General features: G+C 45.4%; 1 protein-coding gene and 1 pseudogene across 1 annotated transcript; one reads left to right on the forward strand and one right to left on the reverse strand.

Moving 5' to 3' along the window:
* Window positions 1-538: 538 nt before the first annotated feature.
* Window positions 539-3,351, forward strand: LOC125533156 (annotated as a pseudogene).
* A 1,191-nt stretch (window positions 3,352-4,542) lies between these two features.
* On the reverse strand, window positions 4,543-8,458 carry LOC125530557 (serine/threonine-protein kinase STY13-like). The gene is made up of 6 exons (XM_048694941.1): window positions 7,906-8,458; window positions 6,567-6,688; window positions 5,728-5,924; window positions 5,445-5,619; window positions 5,120-5,254; window positions 4,543-5,028 (listed from the first exon to the last, which is right to left on the reverse strand). Exons 1-6 carry the CDS (start codon window positions 8,186-8,188, stop codon window positions 4,813-4,815), a joined length of 1,128 nt encoding a protein of 375 aa, XP_048550898.1. The 5' UTR covers window positions 8,189-8,458; the 3' UTR covers window positions 4,543-4,812.
* Window positions 8,459-10,776: the final 2,318 nt, after the last annotated feature.

The following is a 10,776-nucleotide window of genomic DNA, read 5'->3' on the forward strand; positions in this document are numbered from 1 at the left end:
TTTTTGTTTTTGTTTTTGTTTTAATAGAAACAGCTTTGTGATACTATGTACGACTACTTGACGATGAGAGGTCTACCAGTAGTACTTGCCTGCAAAATACTTGGCGTCAGGCGCGCCGCCGCTCGCTCAGGTGCAAAACCCTCCGCTCGATCGATCCTCCGACCCCGCCGACGCCGGCCGGCCGGCAGGCCCGGATCGTTGCCTGCCCCGACGATGCCTCGCCTCTCCTCGCTCTCGCCACCATCCCTCTCCTCCGTCCTCTCGCGACGGCGAGTCTTCCCGCCTCCCAATCCACCCGTCCGTCGTCTCTCCCGGTGGGTTTTCTTCTTCCTCTTCTTCTCGTGCCAAAGTCTTATTTGCTGGCCCATTAATTACTTGGCTAATATAGTTCTGGATATACAGAGTACTCGTAACAAAACATTGGAAAACGCTGAACAGAAATATATTTCTCTTCTGTTAATCATCCCTTATTCATGTGCCATGTTGCCGTAGATCTCGCCGCGGATTTCAGGAACCCTCGGAAGACGGCGTAGTCACCATGGACGTGCTCCGGAAGAGCAGCCACCGTGACGGTTCTATATACAAGCGCACGCATGCGTGGAAGGAAATCTATCGCATCGCGGATCGTAACGACGGTATGTGATGGATGATATCTCTCTTTCCTATCTTATTTCGTTTGTTACTACTCCTCTATGATATTGTTCATGGTCTAGGATCAACCGACATTGCACATCATATTATGTTATTATTGTGGTTTATTGCGGCTGTATCTCCGCTAAAGTTTTTGGTTGTCAACTTAAATCTGTGAATTATTTCGCTATCGTCCCTGCTTCAAGTTGTGCTTTTTTACTAGAATAGGTTCAGTTCACCCAATTATGATGTTTATCTCATTTGCCTCTCCTAAGCTTTTGGTTCAGATTTTGGGAGGCGATAGATGGCATCATGCCCTATGCACGTAATTTGTTCATACCTTCTCATTCTCTGTAGGATGTATTTTGTATCCCAACTGTTAATTACCTATGCAAGTAGTCGTGGACAAACATGAGAACATTTTGTAACATCCTTATGATTATTTATCATCGTGAAAATAGATGAAATCAAAATAGAATTTCTAGAAAGAGAGAAACAAAACAAAACTTCTATAATGGGCTGAAATAACATGTTTTTGTAGTCAGTCGGGAAGTATTTTAGTGAGCTATATGAAATACCCGAGGAGAGTAAAATGGACTATTTCTCTCTCTCTCTCTCTCTCTCTCTCTCTTCATTGTGTTTTACTCGTTGCAAAAAAATCAGAGCAAAATTTCAGGTAAAAGAGAACATAGATAGTTTCCACTTTTTTTAACAAATAATAATTTTTTTTTGAGAAATATAGATAGGTTTCACTTGGATGAAAAAGAAAATATGATTAATTGACCATGGAACATTAAGGGGCGTGTTTACTTTTTGCATGGGTAGTACTATTTAATTATTTATTTTAAATATAACTTGTATTTTTATGTGAAGCATGGTTGGAGGCAATGACGTTAACAGATCCCGCGGGCTGCCTCATTGACATTGGCAGTGGATATTGTAAGCGTCATCCACCTAGCCGCATGTTCCAATTTTTCTCTTTAAAGTTGGCTAAAACTCCTATCGATGATAGGCCAATACAGTTGTATGGATACATAGCAGTGCGAGATCATTTGGACCTATTGCTTAATTACGTCGTCAATTTCAGTAGAGATGATCCCATCAGCGTGGAACAGGTGTGTATCATAATTATCTGTAAATTTTTAAGCCTACCTTACCCCATGTATTGTGTTTGTTCTGCTTAACATTGTGAAGATAAAACCATGCATCATCATCTCTTTAAAGTATTCAATGTTGTCTTCATCTCTTGGTGCAGTTTCGGACGTGGTTTTTGAATTATTGCCCATATGGGCAAAACAATCTCCCAAATTGTGCCTAGGAAATGATACTTCGAGCGTCCAATACTTTTTTTTTACATGAGGGGGTTAATCAGAACAAACCAAAATACTTGAGGGGGTTAAGTTATTTAATTCCTCATTTCAAATTAATCTTTTTCATTTTGCATTGTCTCATGCATAGAACTTATGGACTGGATCATACATACTCTTGATAACGTGCTACAAACCACTTAATCTCTTGTATAATGTCATTGTATACGCATCACATTGACTAATCTGTATAAAGTCTTACATTGTGAGTTCACGATTTACCATGGAAATGGTTCAAAATTGTGCAACTAAGTGACTCTCAAAAACAATATTTTATGGAACTAAGTGTGTTCCAAATGGCAAATAAGACAGAATTGTTTTGGACCCTTCGTTAGTACTCTCCACGCCACACAAATTTGACTGTCTTCTGTTTATATGCATGTGAAGATGCATAGAATGAATGGTGCCATCACTACATAGTTTTTTCTATTTTTCTCTTCTCACTTGGACATGCTTATGAAATCAAATATTTGGGATTTGAAACAAAACCAAACAAGTTAGGGAATGGGGGCGTTCCCCATCTCTTAACACCGTTATGCACCTTGTAACCATTCAGCTCAACAGATGACAAACATCATGGTCATCAACTGTAAAATATCCCCTTGAAGTATATATTAGTACAAGGGAAACTTTTAGATAGAGGTATTTGTCACTTTCATATGAAGAGATACTAAACAATGATAACATTAATTTCATAGGGTTCTTCCATCAGCATGGTCGGGCCGAAGAGAGGGATAGATCTGAGTGGCAACATTGTAGTCGAATACGACATGAGGATCAAGACATACGAAGAAGTAAAGCATGACCTACAATTGATCGACGGCGCATCGATGATACGCCACAAGGACCTGCGGGATCGCCGGGCATTTACGAGTCGTATCCACGGCGACCACGGCGCAATAGATCTCACTGTGTCAGCCCTTGATGACGCGGTTGAGGCGACCGTGGAAGTCGTCAGATCGGAAGTGCAGAGCGGCTTCGCTCTACGCCTTGGGTGCTTCATTGGCGGGGTGGATGAGGAGATCCAAATCTTCGACGGCGCCGTCGGCAGCGAGGCACATGCATGGGTTGAAATTAAAAAGGTTTGTGGTGGCTGTAGCGATAAGGTCTTGGATGAAGCTGGAATTCAAGGTGGCCCCGGAGTCGGCGCGGTGTCAGATTGCCTTCATGGCGAACAACCATGGGGTTTCTTGTCGGAATATGAAGACGGATTTTGCATTGTTCTCAGTGAAGGTGACATGGTCGTCTTTGCCTTGGCGGGCACCGAGCTTACACCGGCGGTCCAAGAATTCAAGCTAGATGTGAAAAACCGCATCACTTCATGCTCTAGCCCCTTTTGATCAACTGTACAATATCCCCGTTAAGTGCATATTAGTACAAGCGAAATATACAAGGGAAGCATTTAGCTTGGGATATATTTCTTAGTTTCTTATTTTTACATGGATAGGTATGGAACAATATTAGTTTCACGGGGTTCTTCCATCAATCAACATGGCCGACCCTAAGTGAGCGATAGATCTGCGCGGCAACATCGTGATCGAATATGACATGAGGATCAAGACAGACGAAGCAAGACCTATATATAGTTGACTAACGGCGCACCTGCTGGACATACGTATATACGGCGTGACAGCTTGGAAGGACAAAAGATGGGAAGGAGGAAGCCGAGGAATCTTCCTGCCAGCCGTTGGTCACACACTCTTGTACTAGTAGCGCATACAGTAGCATATGGCACTGCTCTGCTTAAGCTAGCCGAGGAAGACGCAGCGAATCTACCGACGCATCTTTCTTTCTTGCTGCGTCGATCCAGAAATCAAAGGATTATCTATGCGCCCGTTGCGACAGAGAATCTTACAGCTGCCTGCCCGCCTTGTTTGTTTCTTTACATAAACAACTCTCTTTCCTTTTTTTCTACTTCTTCTTTTTTGCGTGTAAAGATTGGGAGCTTTATTGATTGATGAATAGGTTTACAATCCATAGCCAAAAGGCTTAGGAGATTCTCGAGGGCATCCTGTAACCACAAGTTCTCTTCTTGGCCAGTTAGCAAATCAAAAATGTTTTTCTTTTAAATCGTTAATGGTGCTGGGATATCTCATGACCGTCGACCTGGTCCTTGTGGTCCATCTGAGGGTGATCTTGTTCTCTTTTTTTTTTTTTTGAAGGGAGGGTGATCTTGTTCTTGCAGAGAATGGTGCTTAATTATTACTACTATGGATGAGAACGCAGTGCACTCATGCTGATTGATCATCCAGTCAATTCAAAATCATCAAATGCAGCAGATCAAAGATCAGGTCCGAGAAGAGCAGTGAGCACCGCTGGCAACATCAACCCATCCTTTTCAGTTGATTTTTTATTTAAAAAAATCCTGCCTCGTTTTTCAGTGGGACTTTTTATTTTAAAATCCTACCATGTCAACTCATTAAGTAGGTGATTCTGTCATGTACAGGACAGACAGCACCTTGCTTACTGTAATTCTAGTTTCAGGCCATCAAGCCTCAAGCAGACAATTAGCAGACCAGGATGAGATGTCAGCACAGAAAAAGCATAGACGAACGAGCGAGCCTGTTCTTCATCGATAAGCAGCACAAGGGGCAGAGACGGGGTAATTTACATCAGATGGCCTGCCTGCCTGCCAAACCATGGGTCACACCAGCTAAGCTCCATCAACCCGTTTGCTTACCTTGTTTGAAACTAAACCAAATGCAATCAACCAACGCGAGATCCAGAGCTCAATCTCAACATTATATTGCAGAAAGAACACCAGCTCCACCTCAGCTACGCGTGATCCATCCGTGCATCGTGCGTCATCCAGGGTTCAGGGGCCCCTGCGTGGCCTGAGGCACGAGAGGCACCCGATGCCCCGCGCTTGGTCCACAGGGATCATGCCCCCACCCTTGGACGTGTCGATCGCCTCCAGCATCGTCACCACCTCCGCCATCTCTGGCCGCTTGTCGGGGTTCGCGTCCCAGCACCGCTTCATCACGTTCGCAAAGGCGCTCGGGCAGCACCGCGGTATCTCCGGCCTCAGGTTCTGCAGATCAGAAATCGTTTGTGTTGTCAAGTATAGCCTCAGGTTCAGAAATCGTCAGAGAATAGCAGGTAGAATTACAGATCTGTTGTACCTGACGAACAACAGCGGACGTGACCTCCGAGAAGCTCAGGTCCGCGTACGGCATGTCGCAGCAGTACACCTCCCAAAGGCAGATCCCGTAGCTGTAGACATCGCATTTCCTGTTGTAAGCGTTGCCGTTGAGAACCTGCACATCAGATGCCACCGATATAAGGCATGCAACATGCAGGGAGCTAGCATATGCAAGGCGCTGTCTGATGCTAAGATGTCAGAATGTATTACATTAGTGTGTGCTGGAATTCAGATTAGTGCCAGCAAATTGGGGTACAAACGAAACTATGAGGACAAATTAAGACCATCAAAGATAAGATAGATACCTCAGGTGCCATGTAGCCAAGGGTGCCAGTTTCGCCTGTCATGTCGCTGGGGTTTGCAGCTTCATGGCGAGCAACACCAAAGTCGGCGATTTTTACAGTTCTTGTTTTGTCAAGAAGCATGTTTTCAGTCTTTACGTCACGGTGAACAATTTTCTTTGAGTGAAGATAGCTTAATCTGTCAAAGATTTAAAGATCAGTATTCCTCAAATCAGTGAGAACTTTGGAGGCCAGCGGGAGTCAAAGACTGAATAGCAGGACTGATGAGAATGCGGTGATCACTTACCCCCTGGCAAGGTCAAGAGCTATCTGGACCACAACTTTGAAAGCCAGCTTCCTTCTCCTGTTCTTTATCAGAAATGTTTTCAGTGCACCTCCAGCAAGGTACTCCACAATGACACAGCACACATTACTTGGCATGCCAATGTTTCCATCTTCTGTCTGAATATTCAGATCCCCAGCACCCATTATAGCCCCTATAAACTGTACAAGAAAAATTAAGCTGTTCTTAGGACAAACTGTCATGTTTAACATGGCAAAAGTCAATACTTGTCAAGTACTCTCTAAATACCCGAAACAAATGGATTTAGCTGTAAATAATGACTAACTGAATGAATATACTAGATAAGCTTGCTAAGATATGGCCAACTATTAGATGGGTTAATCTGATTATGATATAGCAAGCCGCAGCACCCCTGGTTCCATTATAACAGCACGGCAAGTGAGGTGAAAACATTTGATGCATGTGAATACTTAATCTTTTTTTACTTGGAACTAATATTTCGTCTTTGCAGACAATGATTATACATGTTAATAGCGTTGCTATTCTAGTGGCTTATACAGAACTTACTGAAAACTTCTTAACTTGTTAGAGGCCTAACTAAGGAAGCTAATGGCTACACATGGACAGTCAACAACTTTATCGCTGAAATGCGCGTGTACTGCATTTAGACAGCAAGTATCGATCATCAGTCCCAACACTGAAGATTCATTTCATTTCATCATCATTTTTCAAGAATCGATAAATGCAACAAATGACGGATGTCAACACAGAACAGATTAACAAAATAAAAAATTGAAGAAAGCGCAAATAACACTGCAATAACGTGTCAACCCAAACAGTACCTTAGTTACATTTGGATGATCAAGCTTATGCCAGACGGAGACTTCTTGTGAAAAAGCTGCTCTTATTGCTGTTATTTCTTGCTCTGACCTGTGACCATCTTCCCCCCAATCAAGCAATTTAACTGAAACATAACTGGTGTTAACCATCCATGTTCAAAATTGACAGTGCTAATAAGAGCTTTCAACTTCCGTACCAATTATTGTCCCAAACTAAGAATGAAGAATTGATGTTAAACGCTGTTGCCAGGATTGAGGTGGGACAGCAAGCAAGAGAAAGAGAGAAAGAGAGGGGGGACAGGCTATTTGCTACAGAAGATCTGTATACCCTGTCCTGGGATATATGGGTCGACAACAGCATACTAGCTGTAGTGGTGTCTAGGCTAATGAGGTAACATTATCCGGTACCGAAATAAGCTTTATTTTAATTCAAGTGCTTACAGGATAACACATGCATTTTTTTTAATCAAGCTCACAACAGTATATACATATTGGGATTCCAAATTGATTCGCTTTGCAGAGCAATGTGTGCATACAGCTTGGGGATTGCAAAATGAAGGAGCCGACAAGCCAGAGTCGCTCAATAACAGAATAGCAACAGCTCAACAATCGAGTTTAATGGCATGCGTTGCTGAGCTCAGAAAGAGAATTCAGCATGGAGAAAAGATCCATCTATTTATGCTGTTGCCATGCCATGCAATTGCATCTATACTGAACCCGGTTTGAAAATTAACATAAATCTCTAGATTGCATCACTGCACACTAGTAAAATGTCTGTCACATTTGCTAAAGCCTGCAGGAAACTTCGACCGCGACCGGAAACCGCTTTCTCGCCCTTGTGTAGCTCTCAGAGATCACATGAATGACGCGGCCATGAATGAGATGAGCCCATGATACCGAACAAGTGGTTTGGGATCACATGAGCCAAGCCAAAGGGCACAGCGAACGCCAGCCGCCTTGCCCAATCGCAACCGGTGTCACGGGGAACGCACGTACGCCATGAGTGAAAGGCCACCAAGAAAAGGCAGCGGCACCAACTTCTGCGACTTGCTAAAAGCGGAAAGTAAAGGAAGAGCTTGAGACACATCGGCGGGCAGGCAGGTGGGCGCGCGGCACCTATCGAGTGAGTCTCGTGTCGCCGCAATCGGCCGGCGCCGCCGCGCCGGCACGCACGGGCATTCCGTCGAACAGCGTGCGGGCGCGCGCGGAGTCCCGGCTGGGCTGTCCTGGGCTGGCTGTGTGCCCGCGCGCCGAGTGTCCGTGTGCGCAATGAACAGGCGTGCGGTGAACGTGGGACGGTGGGATGGGAGTGGAGGGGTGCAGAGGAGATGGTGGCGCGGACCTGCGACGTCGAGGCCGTCGTAGACGCCGCGGTGGACGGTGCCGAAGGTGCCGCGCGCGATGACGCCCCGGACGACGAGCCTGGCGGGGTCGGCCTCCCAGTCCTGGCGCGGCTGCTGCTGCCGCTCCTGGCCGTCGCCGGCGCCGCGCTTGGGCTTGTCCAGGGTCCATGCGCGGGCGAGGTGGCGGTCGAGCTGCTCGTCGAGGCTCTTGAGATCGATCTGGTCCGCCCGCACGAACCCGGCCCCGTCCCCGCCGCCGCCGCCAACAGCCGCCTCCTTCATCTCTCGACCTCCCGCGCCTCACTCACTCACTCACTCACTCACCGCGACCGCCTGCTGTGTGGCGCCGCGGCTAGGCTAGGAGCAGTGAGGCAGTGAGGATCGATCGGCGAGCATGTGAGCAGAGCACATGGGACTGCCTCGGAATGGTGGCAAGCAGGGGAGGGTGGTGTCGTGTCGCGCAGCGGCGCGTGGAGGTGGAGAGGGAGGTGGATTTGGTTGGATTTCTGCCTGCTTTTTTCACCGTGATCGCGCCGTGTTTCGCTCGCCTGCCTGCGCAGGCGTACTTATACGCGGCGCGCGGGGAGGAGGGACCCGCCGACGGCGCACGGGGCCGGCGGGACGGGAGGCCGACGGGTTGTGGATAGGCGTGCGTTTGGGCTCGCCAGCTTAATCCGGCTGCTTGTTTACTCGTACAAGCGCGCGCGCACGCTCGTCTACAAACCGAGCCACACATCATTTTAAGATTGCTCAAGTCACCAAAACATCTTCGTAGTCGACAAGAACATCTTCTTTCACTGAACGCATAACACTGAAAGGCTTGAAATAAATCCCAAAGAATGCAACCACTAATGCCAAGTCGACAGATCGAACCATGATGGGTTGGTTTTATCACAAGGAATTTAACCATGTGAGGTATGCTCAGTTTGCTTTCTAGGAACGAGGCCGGTCACTCATTTTGCTCGCTGAGTTTAGCAAGCTTAATGGACAAGCTAACAAGTTTTACAAGCATCTTGTTAGTACAACTGCAGTGCATATTTTTTTTTTATCGTACATGACATTTTTTCTATTAAGATTATGTGACAATTTTATCGTGTCATATCAGTCCATCTGCTCAATATAAACACCCCAAACCAGAAAACCAGCGCTCCTCTTCCTCTGGTTACCATCTTTCTTTAAAAAATCACACTCACATTTTTGTCATGTACAGTAACACGTCGTAATCTGTTGATAAGCGCCTGCAAGCGCTCACATGCCTCAGACAAACAGAGCCAAGAAGGCCTTTTTTTCCCATTTATCATTAAGCTTAACGTGTTTAGAGAGTGTTTGTTTCCAAAAACTTATTGATTTAGGGACTTAAAAAAGTCCCTATAAGTCCCACTTAAAGTGGTCATTTGAGACTTATGAAATAAGACTCTCAAGGAGGGACTTATAGTTGTAATATGGTCTTTTAATCCATGTTAAGTCCTAAAAACCAAACAGATAGGAATTTTTTAAAAACTTGAGATTTATAAGTTGGGACTCAAAAAAAATCCTAAGACTTATGAACCAAACAGGGCCTCAATAATACAGGGCTTTAACGAGCACGAGCTCAATGAGTCAAGAATCAACAAGTCGAGTAGCTCGTTAATGCATTCCTACTTCATTCCCTTTCATCGGTTATGGGGGAAATGATTTGCATGTAAGATGATTTTTATCCTTCTTCTCCGCTCCACAACCAAGCTTTGTCTAAAGTCCAAGGTCCAGATCATGAAATTGCATTTCAAATATATATGTCCGAAAGTGAGTATAGGGAAGTTCAACCTGGCGTAAATCTAAACGTTCAATTAATCCGGAAGGGAAAGGGTGCTAATGTATGATGATCCCGTGAAAATAGTGCCGAACCCTGGGCATCTCTCTCTTACCTAAAAACTTGACTCGATCTTATCATTTTACCCGCCCTCCATCTTAATCGTTCCTTGGGTCTTATCCAGTAGAGTGACATGTGAGCCTGCGTGAAGTGACATGTGTCTCCGTTGTCAAATGTGGACCTCTCCTCTTCTATAATAAATAAACTACTTCCGGTGCCACTGGCCACTCCCAATCTCCTTTTGACTTGTGCCGGCGTTTCGTCTTCACCACGAGACCGTGACACATATCTACGACGAGAATGGACCGGATCAGTGTCCGTACCAGCCCTCTGCCAAGGCATGCGTGGTAAACAATGGACGAGACGGAGGTTAGGCCGCGTGAAACCACGTGCCGGGTGTAAATTAACATATTTTGTATCGATCTTCCTAAATTAGGAATCCTAATTCAAAATATCATTTGCCGTATGCATCGTTCTAATGCAAAGGCCGTGAGATAACCACATTTAAAAAAAAATCCAAGGTGCCACCGGCCCGTGGTTCCATGCCTTATCTCAACAACTACTAGTGACGTCCATAAACGATGATCGACATCAAGGGCATTGACTCAGATGGCCTTAATTAGTTACTGGTCTCTGTAAAACGTAGTACTGTCAGTACTACTCAAGTTGACAGGCAAGCTATCTGGTCTGATAAATTAACTCAACCCTAGCTACAGGGTTGAGTACTTGGCGTAGCTTGGTTTTCATGCCATACTCTCTCCGCAACGCACCAATGGCCATGTACATCTAAATGTTTGCTTCCCGGAGGTGCTCGTTTTGTGTCGCACGTACATGGGGCTGAGCAAACCACATTTTCATCAAAAGAGAATTGAATGATATCATTGTCAGGGTGGAGGATATATATAGCAAGCCAAGCAATACTGCATTGACCTATATGCCCGCCTTTTTCAATAAAAAGGCCAGTTGACCTAGTTTTACACATCACTATCAGGGAGGAAGGTAACAAGCCGAGCAATGGGTG

Source organism: Triticum urartu, chromosome 1 (assembly GCF_003073215.2).
Source record: "Triticum urartu cultivar G1812 chromosome 1, Tu2.1, whole genome shotgun sequence".
Taxonomy (NCBI): domain Eukaryota; kingdom Viridiplantae; phylum Streptophyta; class Magnoliopsida; order Poales; family Poaceae; genus Triticum; species Triticum urartu.

Coding starts and splice junctions, on each gene's coding strand:
- LOC125530557 (XM_048694941.1), bottom strand. CDS start 8,188: ATGAAGGAGGCGGCTGTTGGCGGCGGCGGCGGGGACGGGGCCGGGTTC. Junction 6,689..7,905: donor CGACGGCCTCGACGTCGCAG/GTCCGCGCCACC, acceptor GTTATGTTTCAG/TTAAATTGCTTGATTGGGGG. Junction 5,029..5,119: donor CGTCCGCTGTTGTTCGTCAG/GTACAACAGATC, acceptor TCTGATCTGCAG/AACCTGAGGCCGGAGATACC.